Source organism: Anas platyrhynchos, chromosome 2 (assembly GCF_047663525.1).
Source record: "Anas platyrhynchos isolate ZD024472 breed Pekin duck chromosome 2, IASCAAS_PekinDuck_T2T, whole genome shotgun sequence".
In the NCBI taxonomy this organism is placed as follows: domain Eukaryota; kingdom Metazoa; phylum Chordata; class Aves; order Anseriformes; family Anatidae; genus Anas; species Anas platyrhynchos.
In genome coordinates, this window is record NC_092588.1 from 98,736,364 (window position 1) to 98,757,351 (window position 20,988).

Below are 20,988 nucleotides of genomic sequence, written 5' to 3' on the forward strand. Positions count from 1 at the left end.
CTAGGGAAGTGATCGTCCCCCTGTACTCGGCTCTGGTGAGGCCGCACCTCGAGTACTGTGTTCAGTTTTGGGCCCCTTGCTACAAGAAGGACATCGAGGTGCTTGAGCGAGTCCAGGGAGGGGCAACAAAGCTGGTGAGGGGCCTGGAGAACAAGTCCTAAGAGGAGCGGCTGAGGGAGCTGGGCTTGTTCAGCCTGGAGAAGAGGAGGCTCAGGGGCGACCTTATTGCTCTCTCTAGAGGTACCTTAAAGGAGGCTGTAGTGAGGTGGGGGTTGGTCTATTCTCTTACATGCCTGGTGAGAAGACAAGGGGGAATGGGCTAAAGTTGCGCCAGGGGAGGTTTAGATTGGCTATAAGGAAGAACTTCTTTACCGAAAGGGTTGTTAGGCATTGGAATGGGCTGCCCAGGGAAGTGGTGGACTCACTTCCCTGGAGGTCTTTAAGAGACATTTATATGTAGAGCTTAGGGATATGATTTAGTGGAGGACTTGTTAGTGTTAGGTCAGAGGTTGGACTAGGTGATCCTGGAGGTCTCTTCCAACCTAGATGATTATGTGATTCTGTGAAGCCACTGCAAAACTGAGGATGAAATAAACCATCACCAAGATAATTACACTTATAAAAGAGGCACTCCATCATGTTGTAAAGACAGATATATATAGTTAAATACTGTCACTATACTCAGTTTGTGCAGTTTTGTCATCCATTAACATTAATAGGGCACTGCCTATAAATCTTACTTTCTAACATTATAAAGTTTTAATTTCTCAGCCTGCTAAATATATTGGCATTATCTTTCTGTAACGCCTCTTTTATTAAATCAGAAACTCTTACATTTTCTGCCTATCCGCTGAAGTAAGGCTTTCAAAGTTGTAGGCCAGATTCTCAGAGAAATAATCTGTGCTTATTCATTTATTTATCGGATTAATAGCCTGAACAGATTGTTCCCTGGAATAATAATTACTGCATTTCTTTGTAAAAGTTCCTCTTGAATTCAAAATCATGCCATTATCTGTAGCAAGCAGCCTTGAATTTCTACAAATAAAAACAATCTGTCCTTTGTCAAATGAAGTGGTGCTTTTGGCTCTGACAAGGGCAGATCCTAGAAATCTTGTTCTGGGGGCTTGGCGTGTTTGTAGTTGCTTGTTTGTTGCTCAATGGTCAATTGGGCAATGGGCTAGCATTTTTATTTAAGAAAGGTCTTCTCAAATGAAGACAGAAGGCTTTGCTGTATGCACTCTTTCCATGAAAATGGAGCAATTGAACAACCAAAATTTCCTCAAAAGAATGTCTCATTCACTTGTTGCTTAAATTTGTAAAGAAATTGTTCAGTATTTAAACTCATAATTTAAAAAACAAACATAAAATAACAAACCTTGATTTAAAACCAACTAATGCTAATGACTGGTTAATCATATTTTTTCTTCTTCAGTAAAATGGTTGAATTACATATTTCTGTACCCCAGTGAGGTACAGAAGACAGGAGATTTCTCTGTCCAGAAGTCAGGCTGCTGACCAGAGTAGGAGAGGCACAGAGTTTGGAAACAAAACCAGGCCCAGACTTGTATTTCCACACAAGAATATCAGGAGTTAAAACATCTCTGTCTATCTCAGACTGTAGGAAGCTTGTTTGATGGGAGATCAGCCTCTCTTGCAGCTAATAAATGTAGCAGCATCCTTTTATTTTTGTCCATTGACTAGAAAGAAAGAGAATTACAGCTTCAGAAAACATTGAATAAAGACTGATGAATGAATGATTCTGGTTTGTTTGTTTTGAGATGGGCTTTAGGAAAACTATTCTCTAGTCAGTGTTTGCCGTGGTGGTGTTCTTAGGTGGATTGAATGAACTCTGCGTAGGTGCTTGGAATGACCTCCTCAATGTGATGTGTTAATTGGTAAAATCATCCTAGTCACTGGGATACAGAAATATTTACCACACTCATTCTATAGACAAAGAAGTTGATGAATAGGTCATTAGCATTAGCATCAATAGGTTTTAAAATCCGGGTTCATTACTTGATTTTTTTTATTTTTTATTTTTAGTTAGCAAACTAAATCACACTTAAAGTACAGTGTCTTCAGGTAAAAAGAGAGACTGGGGTGGTTGTGCTTGGGAATATGATTTAAGTTACATAATTACTAATAAAGTCCCAAGTTCTGTTTCTATGATAGCAGACTGTTTCCGAATTTTATTTTAATTCCTATTTAAAGATAACATAATTGAATAATTTATTCAGGCTACAGAGGAAGAAATATCACACACACTCTGCTTTGGTACAGAGATAATTATATTACCCTTGTTTCAGTGTTACCATAAAAAGTTATACATCTTCAAGTTTGTTCACCTGTTGTCCCTTGTGCAATGTCTGCCTGCATTTGTTAATGAGATGCAAGACTTCTCCCAGGGAAAGCTCATTTCTTATATCTAACACTTAAAACTGGACTTTGTTTTTATGCATGAATGGCAAGTATCTCAGCAACTGGATCCCACCACTCCATTGCTGAAGTTAGTGACAGTCATACACATAATATCAGAGATTTGCGTGTCTCAGGGTTGTTAGTGGTGATGAAGCAATTAGCAGTGGTATTACTTGCCAAGCAGAAGTGATAAGATATGATGGGTTGGATTTCTTTGGTCATTAAGAACTAAAAAAAAAAAAAAAAAAGGAGAATACAAGAGATGTATAGACAAGCAGACACACCCACATGTAAATAAAATTCTCAGTATCCTCAGGGTCCCTGTGGCACATTTAATACTTTTCTCAGTTAGTACAATTTCCAATGTTTATAAAAATTGTATGAAGTTTGCTAGGGTTATCTGGATTGTGATCTAGTACATAGTTTCCTGTTGTGGCTTCATATTGCATGCATTTCTGATTAACACCCAGGGAGGAAGGGAATTATTTTTCCATAAGTTTGAATAGATAAGACTGTCCCAGGGTCATGGAGGAACATGATTCAGATAAGACCAAAGGTTTGGTATTGCACAACATTTTCCCCCCAATTTACAAAATACTGTGTAATATACAGAATATACAGAACTTGCAAGTTATGCTTTATTCAGGCTAGACATGAAAATACACTTAATTATCCATCATTTTAGAAATATAGTAAAAATCACCCAAGAGAAATGGAACTGGAAGGATGTTCAACTCCTTTGAACTCTATTATGTGTCTCAAAGCATCTGAATATGCAGGTGCCTGGCCCATGAGGTCTCTTCTCCTTTTACTGTTCTGTTATCACCCAGAATCACTAGTGTGTGCTGTAACACATCATGATCCAGTCAGAGAGATTTTAATTGTAGGGATGTCTAATTAATAGTTAATAATTACCAAATCTTTAAAAATGTAAATTGATAATCTTTTCCTAGAGGATCTACTACTCTATTTTAACTTCATGGAAAATTCGCAGCCAAACCCCACGTTGAATTGGAAGCAATCTCAAAACTGTATGGTAGCAATTTAGAGAAGTATATTTGATAATGAAGTTGTAAAGTATCTGTGGATGGACTGAACAATCTGTAGTTTGCATGACTTATGGTGGAATTCAGTATGAATGATGATGGAATGTGGACAGTGTTAACCCTTATACCACTCTATATGAGCATCATTGGGAGATTCAAATAAATAAAGAATAAATGTTGTTAAAAATCAGTACACCATAGGGTGGGGTTGAAGACTGAAATGTCTTACTCTTGTGGTTGTTTCATACTGGAAAAACAGGGCAGAATTAAGATAATTTAGCAATGTAGTATCTGGTCCATAGACATACATAGTACTAGAGCAAAAATTGGTGCTGTAGGCCCCAGAGCTAACACAGAACAGGAAACCATGGCCTGAACGATTTTTCCTCCCATCATGGGTAACAGTGCCATGGTCATCTAGTGTAGAATAAAATAAAAATACTGCAGGTTCTCACACATCAGTAGCCACTAAAAGCCCAATACCATACTTCAGGTCCAGAAGAGAAAGAACTGAATCGCCTTAAGAGATATTAAGGACATTGGCTACCTATAGCACTAAGAAATTTGCAAAATGAAGTGTTAAGATGAACATAAAAAATAGCTCTTGCCCTAAGTAAGGATTTGTAGGAAGACCCCTCACTCTCACATTTTATCTGCACAACTTGGATTTTCTTTCATCTCTTGAGTTTGTGGCCACAGGGCCCTCTCGTCTGCCCTTCCCAACATTCAGATCAGAATTGTATCCATCTCTGCCAAACTGTATATTGAAGTAGAAGTGATTTGGTCCTTTTTTTTTTTTTCTCATGTCAAAAAATGGGTGGAATAGCAATCAGTAACAATATGCAAGGTGAGCACTGAGAAGAGAATATTCCCAGCAACCTACTGATATGCAGTAAGGGAAGTGTGTATACAACTCCACACCAGCAGAGCTTACCAGTATTATTCCTGTTATATAAACTTTCTGCTTTTAGAGATTTCATTTCTCAAACTGGGTTTTAACCAAATCCTTTAAGAATTTGGCTTAAATATCACACTCATATGAAACAAATTCTGACACATCTGTTTGTGTTCTGATTTACAAAGTTCTTTCCAGTGTTTAAGGAGGTACCTTTTATTGTTTGCTATACTCAAGCTTCTGGGTCAGGGGTTGACATGTAACTCCATTTTTGTCTTGTAGTATTTGCTGGTCCCTCTTTCAGTGAAGTATAATTTGTTATGGTGAGGTTGTCTGTGAACACTGAAACAGTGCCTCCACAGAAATCCTTCTTTCACCTGCTTGGCTGTGCTTACATTTCTGATCAGGTTTCATTGATTTCATCGTGGAGCCCACTTTTACTGTGCTAACTGACATGACTGAGAAGATTGTGACACCGCTCATTGATGAAGCTTCCCGCTCTGGCATGTCCGGGTTCAGGCGTTCCAGGTAAATAATCACTCATCCTCTCCCTTCAATCCACATCTGTTGCTCTTGCACTCGGCTACCCTGGTTTTCCCTCTGTACTGTATGTCAGCTGTGTGGTTTAAAGCCTGTTGTCCACACTGCCAATAAATACCACAGCTCACCTTGTGATGTGATTGTGTTGCAGGGGAACCCCAGCCCAAGGCAGGGCAAAGAGGGGGGCTGGCATAAAATTAAGCCATGACTCCAAAGGCAGCAAACACAAATGGTCGTAGCCATTTGTAGATCAGGTAAACTTCAGTGCTTTCTCAGTCACTAATATCAAAGAGAAGGTAGAGAGTGTCACCGCGAGGCACACATTACTACATGTTAGAAGTATAGAAATACACAAGAGAAATGGGAAGTATCTGCACACTTGACTGACAGCATTTAGGGTTAGTGAATATTTAGGTAGTGAAGATGCACAACAAAAATAATCTAGGCAACACTTTGAGTGATTCTTTTTCTAAGGGACTTTGGATATCAAAAATAATAATAGAAAAGCTGCCCTTTATTTCCAATACTGGCTCAGATTGTGCTGTTTGCTTTAACATTGATTGCTCTGGGATGGGAAGGAGGGGACTATGAGAGAGAACATATTAAAGCTTATCTTTATTTTTTTATGTTTGACTCTGTTAAGTTATCTAGACTTACAGTAATGATTTCTTCTTAGCTGTATTTGGGTGTATAAGCTACTGATTTCTGCTGTGTTTTGTGATGTTGTGTCCCAGTCTGAATAGCATTAGTCCCTCTGATGTTAAAAGATCAAGTGTCAAGAGCACTGGGTCAGAAGGAAGTGCCTCACTCAACTGCTCCATACTCACTGTGGACTTCAAATGTTTTAAAGCCACCTGGACTGAGGTGGTGCAGCAGAACCGGGAGAAATGGAAAGCGCAAGCCACTAAAGGTAACAGCCAGAATCCTTAGTGAAAGAATAAAAATTCTTTTGACCTATTCTTCTTCAAGCTCTTCTTCAATCAAATTATTCTCCAAGTAAGCACTGTTAGTTTGAAAGAATCTGCTTTTCAAGGTCAACAACATACAGTGAATTCAGAAAGATAGGGATATTGTGACTCATCTGTGCCTTATATGCTTCTGTGTGATGTAAGTGTATATAATGAGGAGGATTTGGACAATGGGAGGAAAAAGAAGAAACTGTAAGGGAGGTCCCCTAAAGTCATGAGTCAGACTCAGAGTGAGTGCAAAAATAGCTGTAAAAGCATTTTTAGAGATAGGTTATCAATTGTTCACTGTTAAGTTTGAAAGGAATATGAACAATACTTCAGGGGAAAAGGCCAACATATTCTGGATTCACATCCGGCTTCATATTTGTACCCATAACTTGGATGAAGAATTAGGAAGTATGCTGCATATGCTCATGATGTCATGAATCTGTGCAGAACTGCAGATATTTCAGAAGAATATGAGAGCTGTGTTGGCTGCAATCTGACCAGCAGTCAATATCATTATTCTACGTGGGGGGAAGCCAAAAAAAACACAAAAAAATGGAGTAATTTAAGCTTTAGAACAAAAGAAAGCAGAATGTGTTGCTGATTATTTTTTTTTATTATTTATGAAATTCTTCATGATACAATGTCCACACTGAGCTGAATGCATGTTACTGAACTCGTTATTTAATTAAATTGTTATATTTCATGTAAATGGAAGGAGTTTGATTTCAGTGTTTTATGTGGCTCTGTCTTTAGAACTGATGGAAAATTTGGCTTATTTGTTATTGTTTCATCTGCCAGAGCAGATTGCTCCTCTCCAATTGAAAGGCTTGTCTAAAGGTGCAGGAAAGCACGTATTCAAAATTAAATTTTCCTGGGTGACTAAAACTTACCATTCAGGAAAAGCCTTTCTAGATGTTCTATGAAAATAAAAACAAAAGTATAATTCGAAATCTCCTTATCTGTTATTTTTAAATACTTTTTAGGTTTTAAAATTGATATCCACTATTTTACCTTTCTTTTTGGACCAAACAAATTATAGTTAATCAAATGAGCAAAGCATTTAATATGGTCATTGTATCAAAGTATGAGTGTTAATGAATGATGCTGATATAGTTAACTGTTTTGAAGTATTTCACTTCAACATGAGCTGTACATATTTGCTTATCTACAGAGGATCTACTAGATAAAAATTCTACACGCAAATGAGACCTATGGGGAAATAAGTAAAACAAATAGAGAGAGTAGATCATAATAGGTTCTGGATATTTAACTTTTAAATGTGCTTTGTACCCACTTGCAGTGACTGCTTTGCATAAAGACTTTTTTTCTAAATGTGTACGTGTAAATGTCAAGGTATGATTCAAGCGGATGTGCACACATTACTTAACTAATGCTACTACTGATAATATGCCTTAACGAAGTATTTCATATTCTTTATTTACAGATTACCCTGCCAGTAAGTGTTTGGTTATTAATACTTTAGCTGGAGAGGAAAATGTTTTATTTTTAAGTACCTCATAAGAAATAATCCTTCTAGCAGATCCTGAAGATAGAGTCTATGAAACAATTAGTTCACATCAAAGTGGAGCACACACTAGTTTGCATTATTAGACATGGGGGACCCTTAAGTAAGGCATTTTATCTTTACCTTTCTGACAGCCCTTAGCCCAGAATTGTTTATTAACTTCGCTTTTTTTTACCAATCTTCATCACTGATAGCTCTGATCAGAGACCTAGTTTATGGGTTAAATGACAGGAGATTCAGAAAGCATAATCAGCTTCTTTTTATCTGAATTCATAGACATTCAGATAATTTCTGTGTTTTTGGGTGCATTTAACAATACAGGCATGCCTAATTATTTTATCCTGAAAGATATATATAAACATAAGTCTTAGCATGCCTTTGGATGGTCTGTGGACTAAGAAACTCTTCTTGGACTCCAGAGCCCTTCCATCAAAACCTTTGCTCACCTGCTGTCTTGCTCCTGACTTGCAGCAAGTCTCTGAGCCCTCCTCCAGCTGCCTTGCCTATCTGAGCCATATGCAGCAGGGTCTTCCATACACTAGGACTTTCAACTGCTGACCCCTGTCAAACCAAAGTCTAGCAATGTATCAAGGTGCTCTGCAAATATAAAAATAAAAATTATTATTAGCAGGCAGATAAAGCATTTAACTGTTGATTGACAGAAAATAGCAACTGGGAAGGAAAAAAATATAATCATCATCATCATTATTATTATTGCTGTTGCTATTATTATTATTGTTATGTAATGTGTAGAATACGGTATTCCGTTTGGTAATAGCAGTGTCTCTAGATGTATCAGTGAATCAGTGAGCTATTTTATCCCGAGTGTGGTATTTATAGAAAATGTCTTGGACTGTGTGGGCAAAGTAAGTAGGTTTATTACTGAGCTCTTTTGCTTAAAGGATCTTCATTAAATAGATACAAATTAAAACCTGGAATAAACAAACACCCTGATGTGCAAAGCACCATGTGGATAAAGTATTTTCTGACACTAATTTTGACAAGAGGCACTCATCAGTTTGACCTCAGTGCTAGGAAAGCTCATGGAGCAGATTATCTTGAGAGTCATCACGCAGCACTTGCAGGGCAAGCAGGTGATCAGGCCCAGTCAGTATAGGTTTATGAAAGGCAGGTCCTGCTTGACGAACCTGATCTCCTTCTATGACAAAGTGACGTGCTGGTTGGATGAGGGAAAGGCTGTGGATATGGTCTACCTTGACTTCAGCAAGGCTTTTGACACCATCTCCCACAGCATTCTCCTCAAGAAACTGGCTGCTCTTGGCTTGGACTGGCGCACGCTTCGTTGGGTTAGAAACTGGCTGGATAGCCAGGCCCAAAGAGTCGTGGTGAATGGAGTCAAATCCAGTTGGAGGCCAGTCACTAGTGGCATTCCCCAGGGCTCGGTGCTGGGGCCGGTCCTCTTTAATATCTTCATCAATGATCTGGATGAGGGCATTGAGTGCACCCTCAGTAAGTTTGCAGATGACACCAAGTTAGGTGCGTGTGTCGATCTGCTCAAGGGTAGGAAGGCTCTGCAGGAGGATCTGGATAGGCTGCACCGATGGGCTGAGGTCAACTGTATGAAGTTCAACAAGGCCAAGTGCCAGGTCCTGCACCTGGGGCACAACAACCCCAAGCAGCTCTACAGGCTGGGAGATGAGTGGTTGGAGAGCTGCCAGGCAGAGAAGGACCTGGGAGTGATGGTTGATAGTCGGCTGAATATGAGCCAGCAGTGTGCTCAGGTGGCCAAGAAGGCCAATGGCATCCTGGCTTGCATAAGAAACAGTGTGGCCAGCAGGTCTAGGGAAGTGATCGTTCCCCTGTACTCGGCTCTGGTGAGGCCGCACCTCGAGTACTGTGTTCAGTTTTGGGCCCCTTGCTACAAGAAGGACATCGAGGTGCTTGAGCGAGTCCAGAGAAGGGCGACGAAGCTGGTGAGGGGCCTGGAGAACAAGTACTACGTGGAGCGGCTGAGGGAGCTGGGCTTGTTCAGCCTGGAGAAGAGGAGGCTCAGGGGCGACCTTATTGCTCTCTCTAGAGGTACCTTAAAGGAGGCTGTAGTGAGGTGGGGGTTGGTCTGTTCTCTTACATGCCAGGTGACAAGATGAGGGGGAATGGGCTAAAGTTGCGCCAGGGGAGTTTTAGGTTGGATCTTAGGAAGAAATTCTTTACTGAAAGAGTTGTTAGACATTGGAACAGGCTGCCCATGGAAGTGGTGGACTCACCATCCCTGGAGGTCTTTAAGAGACATTTAGGTGTAGAGCTTAGGGATATGGTTTAGTGGGGACTGTTAGTGTTAGGTTAGAGGTTGGACTCGATGATCTTGAGGTCTCTTCCAACCTAGAAATTCTGTGATTCTGTGGTTCTGTGATCCAGCAGTTCTGTAGCAAGCCCCAGCCTCCTGAGCTTAATCTTTCTCTTGTGGTTCACGTGCAAAATGCAGATTTTTTTCAGATCTTCAAATGAGAGAGAGCATTGTAAATACCGTGAGACTCCAGGGAAAATATAAACATACATAGCTGGGCTATATCTATGGCAGCTACCATAGATTTTAGGAATGATTAACAAAGTGAGGGAGACTCATATCTAATTTAATTATATTTTCATGTGAGCCATAATTTATTCATTTAGAAATTAATTAACTTTAGCTGCTGGCAAGGAAATACAGATTGGCATTTCTTATAAAGATGACTTTCCCCCTTTCTCTCTTGTATCCCATTGGTACATTTTTCTCAAAACTGGTTCTGATTCACTTATCAGAAGAATTTGAGAAGACACTTGCAAATTCTTTTGTAATTTTTCCTTTGTATCTAAGACACTGCTCCTGTAAGGACCAAAACATCTTCCCTGTAGGTGTCAAGAATGCTTCCATTGGACTGATGTAGAATTTACTCATTGATTTGCAGGATCTACTTGTCTGCTCATCAACTTACACAATCTCTCAGAAACCAGGAGATACATCTATCTGTGATTCCTATTACAAATATAGTGCAATTGGTTGTCCATGATGGGTTGACTGGTGGGCTGGGCTATTGCAGACCCTGAAATCCTGAATGCAGGCAATATGAGATATACTGAGTTGTATAGTGCAGTCATATCTGAATGCTTAGACCCACTACAGATATAGATATGTTCTGAAGCTGAATAAGACTCCAAATTGAGTGTGTGCTAAGCTACGCAGTTGCTTTTACAGATTAATTCTTTAGTGATTGTTTAAAAGAGGGAGAAAATTATGGAGTATCTGCCCCGGAGGCTGTGCACACCCAGCCATGTTTATTAGCTTCAGGACTGTGCTGAGGGTCTGTGGTTGCATCCTGCCTTCCAGTGCAATGCAAGAAGCCACACAGAGTTTATGGCTTGCAAGTGAGTCTGCGCAGGTCTGCTGTACCCGACCTGCACAAGAAATGTAGTACCTCTGTTATAAGTGTGTCCTGTTGTACTAGAACCCAAGATCTGGATATGAACAAGAACAGTAGCTTGAATGGGAGAAATTGGCTTCTGTCTTTTTTTTTTTTTTCCTGAATGTTTTTTAATACCTGCTTTGGAGTTTATACCTTTGCATATTTCTGTTTAACTGCAAGACTTTTGGGGATAGCAGAGCAGGTACTGGTAGCAAGCAATATATTATTTTGCTAAGAAAGTTCAGAGATGGAAAGAAATGATAACAGTAAAAAGAAACTAAGAGCTTAGGAAGCTGGAAGTGGAAGCAACCTGGGACAAGCAGGAAAAAAGTGGATTTTCGAAGAATCTAGACTTTTTAAGAGCTTAGACTTACATGGTACAACATGAGATAAAGTAAATGTGGTTTGACTAATTCCTGTGTGTTAGGAATGGAGATAGATGTATCTCTTTGGTGCCCACAGAGCCTTACATAGCTGATAGATCCTTTTAATTTGTCTTTCAAAAATTTTGAGGAACTGCCTTGTCAAAGGGGAGCCTTATACGCTAAAAAAATGGACATGACCATGAGATACAGTTAGGCTAACATGGGATATTTTTTTTAGAGTACTTTCTTAAATATTCTCCTATGCTCTTTTTCCCTTGTCAAGCCAATTCATATACTTAACTAAGTAAAGCTTGTTTGCATGTATAAAGCTGAAGTAGATTTAGATGCGTAAGTTGTATCCTTCTTGTCAAATTGACTGATAATCGTGATTTCTTTTCTCATATTGCTTCTCTCTTTGCTGAGGATGCAGAAGAAAAAGCTAAGAAAGAAGCAGAGGAAAGTGTTCATCAGGGAACAGATGAAAAGAAAACAGATGAAAAGGATGAAAAGCCAGCTGAAGATGTGACAGCAGCAAAGACAGAGAACAGCAAAGAAACAAATCCTGGGGAAGACAAAAATGCGGATTCCAGCGAGAATTGTGTAAATGGGACTCAGCAAACTGGGATGAACAAACAAGAAGTCTCTCAAGGAAAAAATGCACCTAGGACAGATAAGGGGGTGGACTCTCATCAGACAGTGAGAGAAGAGAAACAGCGTGTCCAGAATGGTGAGTGCTCTTCTTCCACTGAAAGTTGAATCTAGCCCTAAAACCAGTATCACACCTCAGAGATGGGGGCAACTGGTGTCCTGAAAAAGGATGTTCCAGGACCCAGGGCCTTTTCCTAGAAGTTGGCGTAGGTACCTCCATATGGGAATTGGAAACTGTAAATTAATTCCCAAGTAGTATTCTTCCATAAAAGTTGGGGTTCGTCATATCTGTTCAGGTACTTTTGGCAGAAAGGGCAACGTTTTCTCATGGAAGTGAAACAGCTTGTTTTGATACACACTTAAAAGCTGAAACAAATTGTCATGGTTCAAAGAACAGCTTCGCTACTTGGTTAACTGAAAGAGGAGACCGAGGAGTTATAAATGCTTTTTAAGGCCTATTTAAGTTATCTTTTAACTGATTCTCAGGTGTAAATATGTTTTGGGACAGTAGATCATTCCCCCCATTCTCTATTTTAAGTGCTATTTTATTTATGTCTCCCTTACTCTATTAGGGCAAACATGAGCCTTTGAGATTCATTGTCAGAAAACTGACACCCAGTTAAAATAAAAATCGCATTTTAGACCCAAAGAAAGTTTGAAAAAAATGAAAATTGCATACCACATTAAAAGAAATGATTAGACCCATGAGAACAGATCAGTTGTCTCTTTCATTGTCCTTCTCTCCCCAGCTCCTGCTCCCTTAAGCCTTTAGCAAAAGATGGCAGTATACGTATCTTCTCATCAGTATGGTAGTGTCAGCCAGTCCCAAAACAGCAACACATTCAGACTCAGAAGCATTCTCTTAAACAAATACGCTGTTACATATGGGGATTTTTCTTCAGACAGTGTTATGCAGGTGATTAGGAATGGACCGCCCAAAGAGACAAAAAGGTTGGGGACATACAAAATCCCCTTTAGGTTGCAACAGGTTTTGCTTCTGAAATCCTTTGTTTTAGACACTTTTAACAATACAGGGACTAAGTGTGCTCTAGTGATTTTGACAGTACCTATTTCTGCAATGTATCTCTGCTGCAGGTGTCAAAATTGCTTGAAAGGAATTTTAATGATTTCTGAAAATTAGTGTCTTTCTCAGGAAAAGAAATTCTGCTCCTTAATTTACGGGAGAAGGCCTTTATGAGGTACAATCACTGCAGAGACTTTGGAGACTGATGAAATCTATCATTCACATCTCTAGGTTCACCACAACTTCCTTTATTCTACGCCTATATGTTAATATCTCATTGTAAAGTATTCACCTTATTATTTCTCTGCCTTTGTAATCCCTTTCAGAAAGATTATTATGATCATCGTTTTGCACTGCTGCTGGCAATATGGCAGGGTAGATATTACAAAACTCAGAAGTCCCCTATTCATAAGAAGATATTCAATGAAAGTTCAGAAATTGTGTCATCAGAGGCGTTTGAACTCTCTCTCCATCACTCACTGCCCTTGTGCTTTCTCAGAGACATCAAACTGGGAAATAATATATGTATGTTCATCATCATTGCCTACACACACTTAGGGTCAAGCAACTTCTATAGGCAATGGTTAAAGAAAGCATTATTAGCTTATCATTACCATCTGCTGTATGACGGTGGAGGGAATGCAAGAGACTTCTGTGCTTTGCTAGGTACGGTTTCATTTCATTTCCTGAAGACAATGTACTTTTACAGGCCACCTTTTTCAAGCAGACACCTCAAACCTACTTGGAGCTGCTCACACATCTCTGTTCAGATTAAACTTTCCAAAGGAGCCTGAGTCAGTGGCAGTATGATTAGCTAAGAAGTTGCTGTCTGTCCCATCTTCCTCCTTACATTTTTCTCTCTCACACACAGTGACCTTAATAAGAAAAGCATGAAAGTTTTGGCTGTAAATGAGAACTGAATGGGACATGTTTTTTCCATCTTGTTAAATATTTTAAGATTTCAAAACCATTCTGTTATACTATGATAAAACTTAATTGGACAGTTATCAATTCTCTGTCATACAAGAATAACAGTTATTCCAGTGGTTAGGGAACAATGTAGAAAAGAGAAACTTTGCTTCTCTACAATTTCTGGTTTTGGGGCTATTCCAAAAAAGAAATATTCATTGGCCATAATTGTTTTGAAAGCAGATTGGGTCCTTTATAACATATCAATACCTATAATCTTGATCCAAAGCCCATGAAGTAGTTATAATAACAAAATAGTAATACAGCTGGAATAAGCATCACTTTAATACAGCTATGCAATGTACAAGTCACATTTATAAACTTCTGAGGTGAGACTCATTACAGCTTTTTCATGTTGGTTTGTGGGTCACAAATTTACTGCTATTCCTTTCTGGAGGGAAGGAAGCTCTCATTTGTGCAGGCTGCCATTCCTTCTCTGGACATCTGAAGGAAGGAGACCTTATTTGAAGCTGTTTAGACACAATAGCTAAATGAACCCTGTTCTACTAGATCTGTCCCTTTAAGTTATTTTTTATTTGCTCCTGCATTTGGGAACAGAACTTTCTCATTCAGTGAGGGGATGGTCTAGGAAGGTCTGATGTGCTCTGCTGTATGACTAAAAGAGAATATAAAATGAGAAGGACTCTGACTAACCTTCCTGGCTTCATAAAATATACCCCAGCTCCAGCAGCCATTTTCACTCTGCATCAACAGTTGCAACACCAAAGACCTTGCTTTAGTGGTTTGCTCCAGACTCTAAAAACAGTGATCAATACTAGGATGCTCGTCTGTTCCCTGTTATCAGCATAAAAGGACCAACCTAAATGAGTCTGTGGATAAAGAAAACGGGTAAGAGAAAGTGTGACAAAATTATATAGGACTGTTTGGGATATCTAGGGTTGTTCTTTAATGCAAAGATCTATGATGAAGCCTCACAGGTTTTTACTCAGTCTTTTAAAAGCATATTTTTTCAGATTCCTGATTTTGAAGTGAAGGTGGTGTTCGAGTGTTAATGGCCTACATGCAGCCAGAGGAAGTATGAGTTTGAATGTGCACTTAGAAGTGTTAACAGTTAGAATAAATTTAAAAGGAAATTGTGAAGCTTGATTTTCAGTAGGACTTGGAAAAAGTTTGCCTGGTGCATTATTCTATGATAATATGTTAATCATAGTTCATTGTGATTCTTCCTCCTAAGGAACATCTCTTTTTGATATTGCAATTTGATTGGGTTACAGACATTGATACACTATGGTCTGCATTATAATGCTTATAGTATTTCTTATTGCTTCTTTCTAGGTGAATTAAAGGAAGACAGTAAATCAGACAAAAATGATCAGTCTAATGTGGGAAATGAAACAAAGAAAACAGATGGTAAGGACTTAAAATTTCATTACATTTTGTCACCCATTTCTATATGCATTCTCTTGTTTTATAAACATCCACAGTTTATTCTAAAACAAAAAAATTGTGTGGTAACCAGAAACAGATTTAACAGAAACAGCCATTAGAGCATTAGAGCATAGAGACAGAAACCATTGGGGCATTCTGGGCTAAAAATTATTTCTTTCAAATGCCTAGCACTACTTAGTTGTTCTGTTAGTAAACCACCTTCCTTATCAATCAATTTCTTGCAGTGCCTTCAAGAAAAATCCTGGATTACTGCAATTGCTCAATAGGAAACATGGGTTTGTGAGGTTCTGTCTTTCTGAGCTTCTTTGGGCCAAATTCTGCTCTCAGTGAAGACAGGCTGCACGGGGGATGCAAAACACAAACCTAAGAAAAACCCTGCACAAAATGTCTCTGCTTTTTATGATTGCATGTTATATTACACTAATACAATCACAGAGCTTTCTTGACTTAATTGTCTGAGGGAGAATTTGCCAGGTGCTGTTGAACCACATTTATGGGAAACAAACAGGAATAAGCATAGAGGCCATATTAAGGATGCTATGGGAAAGGAGTATTGATAAAGTGCTGTTGAACTGAAGCAATCCAAGCTGTAGGACAGTTTCTTGGGCATCTGGAAATAATTTCACATAACCCTAAGCCTATTGTTAAGGTCCATAGATCTTTTAGTAGCCTCAGCAAAGGAGAAGAACAGCTATGTTCTATGTCTATGGCATGTCTCCTCTTCTGCACCTCCTCAGCTGTGCACCACCGGGCTATGAGGTAATATCTGACCCCTTATTGCTCCTGAAGTGATTGCTTAAGTATTGGATAGCAAAATAAATGGAAACAAATGTTAGAACTAAGATTTCCTTTCTATATGTCTCAGTTAAATCAACTGAAATACAGCTATCCCTAAACATAAATAGTTCAGTACTTTATTTTGTTGGTCAAGAAAGACAACCTCATTGTAAGCACTGCAATTTAGAATGGTGCTGTGTTTAGAATTATAGAATCATTCAGTTTGGTAAAGACCTCTAAGATCATGTAGTAAAACCTTTAACCTAGTGCTAAAATCCACCACTAAACCATGCTATTAAGTTCTAAACCTACATATTTCTTGAAGACTTCCAGGGATGGTGACTCAGCCACTTCCCTGGGCAGCCTATTCCAATGCTGCACAACTCTTTCAGTAAAGAAATTTCTCCTAATACCCAACCTAAACCTCCCATGGCACAATTGGAGGCCATTTCCTCTCATCTTGTCACTTGGGATATAAGTCGCAAATCCCCTGCTAGTCTTTGCGTGCTGTTAGCTATTTATTGTCTGTTTGTTCTCTTGTAAGGACATTTTCTTCTCATCTCCTTAGGGAAAAGACCAATGCAATGGGACCAGTTGATTACCTTGAGTAAACAATTGTAACCAGGCAAAGATAATTTGTAGGCTGAATGTTTGTAAGTTTACTTATATTTCATTGTAAGAAATTACTTAATATTCTTATTCCTCTAGCAAAATGACAAATAAGAAGAAAATGTGATAACTCAATAAAAAAAAAAAGTAGAACAATTCATCCAGAAGTACGTATTAATTTCAGACACACAAATATGTTTTGTTTTATTTTATTTTATTTTATTTTATTTTATTTTATTTTATTTTATTTTATTTTATTTTGTTTTGTTTTGTTTTATTTTATTTTGTTTTAATTTTATTTTTACAGATCTCTCTTAGCAGCAATTCTTTAAGAAAACTCAATTATATTGTTAGAAAGTCATATTATTTACATACTTTAGATAAGTGTCTGTCAGGAAGACTGTCTTGAACAAGTACCTTTCACAATTCTTTCTTCAGGGATGCAGAAATTAAGAGCTCTCCAGGAGTTCATGAATATGTGCACTGCCTTATGTAACTATAATGGCCCCAGAAGGACCAGTGGGTAGAATGGCACCCCATTGCAGTGGGTGATGGCAGAGCAGAGGTTGTGCTAGAAGACTGCAGCCCTGGCAGGACGAGGTACATGCAGAAAGCTTGGAGCTTCTCTATGCAGGTGCAGGAGTATCAGCTTAGCCAGGAAAGTAGACCTGGGATCCCTAAATTTAATGGCGAAGTTAGCTTTGAAGCCTTGCACTCAGGCTTTTGGAAAGATTAGGGGCATCTATTTAGCCAGGCTGGAAGACAAAGAGGTGAGTTTCATGCTGACTTCAAGAGTGAGGTTGTGAATTTGTTTACTTCCAATTTGCTAATCTTTGTGTGCTGTTAGTTATTTAATGACTGTTTTTCTCCCATAAGGAAATGTTTTACTCATCCCCGTAGGGAAAAGACCAATGCAGTGGGACCAGTTGATTACTGTGAATAAGCAACTGTAACCAAGCAAAGACAATTTGTAGGCTGAATATTTTAAAGTCAGAAACTGTAGAGAGAGATTATAACTAATGAACTCATTGACAAAAATAAGGGGGGAAAATTGTGAATGATGTGCCTTAAAGAGGAAAGAGTTAGGGAGGCACTTCTGTTTTGACAAATACTGTAAAAGCTCTTCTGTCCATTGCTCTCTCCAGAGCAAATCTCCTTATCAGCCATGTGATGAGGGATGTGGAGAGAGGAACATTGTCCATAGATCATATATAACTGTTTGCAGACTACTGAAATGTTTACCTAAACATGTGCTTTCTCACAAGCTGGTACATGGTCTTTCATGTGCTAGAAAAAAAAGAAGAAAAAAAAAAAGAGAAAGGGGAGGGAGAGGGGAGTTAGAAAGACAAAAGTTACAATTATAATTCTCCCAGTACATGTAGATTGCATGTGGGTGAAATTCAGCCTGGGCTTTACTAGCACCAAGCCTGATACTTGGGTATAACAGCCTCTGAGTGTGTGGCTGAGGGATATTTAGTTCAAACAGGTGCCCGTTTGTGTAGATTTATCACATCCTATTTCTTCCTTCTCTCTACCACCCATTAGCATCAGCTAGAGCCCTGCATCCAGCTTTGGTCAGTCAGCCACTCTGTCCTGCTGTGCACCTTCATCTAGGGAAGACAGTTACAGAGTGCATAAATCTTTGCAGGATATGTGCCCAATTTACTTTTTGAGCGTATACAAAATTTTATTTTAATATGTTGTAGCTGGAATACAGACATGCTAAAACATTTGTAGCATATTCATCCTTCTACGTGGTGAACAAAGTGGCTGAGGAAACAGGAATAAACATCCCATGTGGACACAAAGACACTGAAGAGGCATGCCTACACTGAAGTAACAGGTGCAATGTGTCTGAGTTAGCTTTAAGCTACCTACAAACAGCTAAGTGTACATGCCTCCAGAAACAGTGATCAGGCTCTCTGAGACACCAGGAATCTATGTATGCATCTCGGCAGAGCTTCACAGAACTGAGTCTATCAGTACCCCAGCCAACTACTTTGAAACTAGCTTGAGGATGGCTGTGTAACTTGTGATCATGCCTTAGATTACAGTATAAACTTCAAAATCCTGTGCAAGTCTCTCAAATGTAGGCTAGAGTCCTCTAAACTTCTTGTTACTTTTTTTTTTTTTTTTTTTTTTTTTTCTGGGACATACTGCTTGTTATTCAGTACTGACCTTACCTTCAGTTCCAAGAAAAGAGATACGGATATTTCCATATAAAGACACAGTCCTATCAGAGACATCATCAGCACAAGTCATCAGCATCAACATCATTATCAAATGTTTCCCATGGGACAGAACATTTTAAAACCATTTTGGTTTTAAAACCTAATTTTCCTATGTGAAAAAAACATTTTTGTTTTTAAAACCTAATTTTCCTATGTGAAATTGTTGCTTTTCATCACTTTGAATGGAAAATTTGAAGCAGTTGCACATAATTGTTTTTCTCTACATTCACAAACTTTATTTCTGCAATTTTTTTTCTACTCACAGAACTTACAATAAAAGAGGAAATTATTTTCCTCCTTTTCCACTTTCATGGGTTATCTTTACCCTCATTTTTTTTTCCCTAATTGGAAAAGTTTCTATTGTGTTAATATAAACTTTTCAGTGCAACTCTTTGTTTTAGGCACCAATGCAATATATTTTATTCTGTTATTCTTTCTCAGATAGGAGTTACAGAAAATTAGAAGGTTAATTTTTTTGATGTTTGTCCTGGGAACTTATTCTAGTGGTAACAAGCAAATTTGCAGGTTGCAGCACAGCAATATATGGGATATTTGTACTCATCTCTTGTAGTGCTAGTATGTTACACAGAAAGCCTAACATGCTCTAGGTGTGTGTGACAAGCAATGCTCCCACCTCGTGGTCAGATCATAACCCTGCGTTTCAATAACACATTCCTCTCTGCAGTGCAACAGCAAATAATATAATACAATATGAAATATAATACAATATATAAGTGATATGATATAATTAATATAATATAATTTTTAATATAAATCCTTTTGAATGTACATTCTCTGTGAAGAGTACATAGCAGGCTTAGCAGAAATTTAGACCTTAGCTTCTTTCAATTTTATTAAAATATGCTGTTACTTAACAGCAGTAAAAAGCCTTTCCTAAGGTTCAGTATGTTGCCCATGCCAACCCATAGAGCTGCCTTTTGGTCTTAATTTTTCTTTAAAATAATTCCTTGATCAGCAAGTGCAAAATTCCTTGATTAGAAGGGTAAAGTACAGGGCCTGTGATGGCAGAGTAGCTGGCACAGAGCATTGTTATCTGAAAATACCTTTGGTGTAAACATTTTTTTTGAGAGAACTTATAATGGTGGTGATGATTTACAATGTGATGATGGCTTCACATTTACTGCAAATACAGTTGAATTAACATGATTCTCCCTAGCTTCATTCAAGGAGAATGCAACTTTTCACAAAGCTGTTCAGCCAATTACAAATTATCTGTCTTTGCAGCCATCTGCAGATAGAGTTTTCAGTAGTGCATTATATGTGTTGATCTAGGCAAGACCAATGCATAGCAATGAACACTTGGACATCTGACAAAGTCCTGATCCTATAATCTGCAAAATGCCAATGTTGTTTTAAATGAGGCTATGCAAGTGTATAAATGAACATTCACCTATATAGGTAAAAACGTAGATTTCTGGTCATATACATAATAGAGCCATCTCTATTTCTATTCAGAAAGATAGGCTGATTTCTCCAGTACAGTCAGAAGAAAAACCTGTTTCAGTTTGTAAGACAAACATACTGGACTCCTTTCTGTTATGTAGTGCTCTTGATATTGTATGTTAGAATCCAGCAGCAGTGGCAAACTGGAGTTACAATAGTTGAAGACTATTTCTAAAGACAATTTCCTTCCTTTTCTTCTTTTATGGCCTGTTATCTGAATTATGTTAGAGGTTATTGCTGTAGGTCAGAAATTGGAGATCATTGTTCTACTGTCCTCTGGAAAAGCTTTCCTGAATGCATGAGGACATTTTCCAATCAAAAAGGATGTATTTTACCACAGCTTATCTCTGCTCAACAATTGCTCCATAGTAGTGCAATATAGGATAGTTGGAGGGAGAAAAACCTTCTGTTCTTTTAAAATCCTTTCTGTGCTCTTTTTTAAAAAAATGAGTGTGTTGTGTTTAGCAAGTGACACCTAAGGCAAGTTGGAATTTGCATAGAGGGATGTATTCTGAGAAGCTTTTATGCAGTTTTAATATTAAATAGAAGATGAACATGATGTGATGTGATCTTTGAAGCTAAATGCAAAATACATGTTAGCATCCTCACTTCAGGAGTATTACATCACCATGCATGCATACTTGATGAGAATACAGGGAAAGCATGGAGAGCTACCTTGCATAAATATGTGTATGTTTTTGCAAGTTGTT

The 20,988-nt window shown here is 38.4% G+C and overlaps 1 protein-coding gene across 15 annotated transcripts in view; it reads left to right on the forward strand.

Moving 5' to 3' along the window:
- Positions 1-20,988, forward strand: part of PDE1C (phosphodiesterase 1C) — a 393,933-nt gene that overhangs the window by 345,162 nt on the left and 27,783 nt on the right. For all 15 annotated transcript variants that reach the window (XM_072033271.1, XM_072033272.1, XM_072033273.1 and 12 more), the window contains 4 exons: positions 4,767-4,887; positions 5,634-5,809; positions 11,577-11,873; positions 15,084-15,158. In XM_072033271.1, the coding sequence (XP_071889372.1) occupies positions 4,767-4,887; positions 5,634-5,809; positions 11,577-11,873; positions 15,084-15,158 (669 nt within the window). The remainder of the gene's footprint in view (positions 1-4,766; positions 4,888-5,633; positions 5,810-11,576; positions 11,874-15,083; positions 15,159-20,988) is intronic.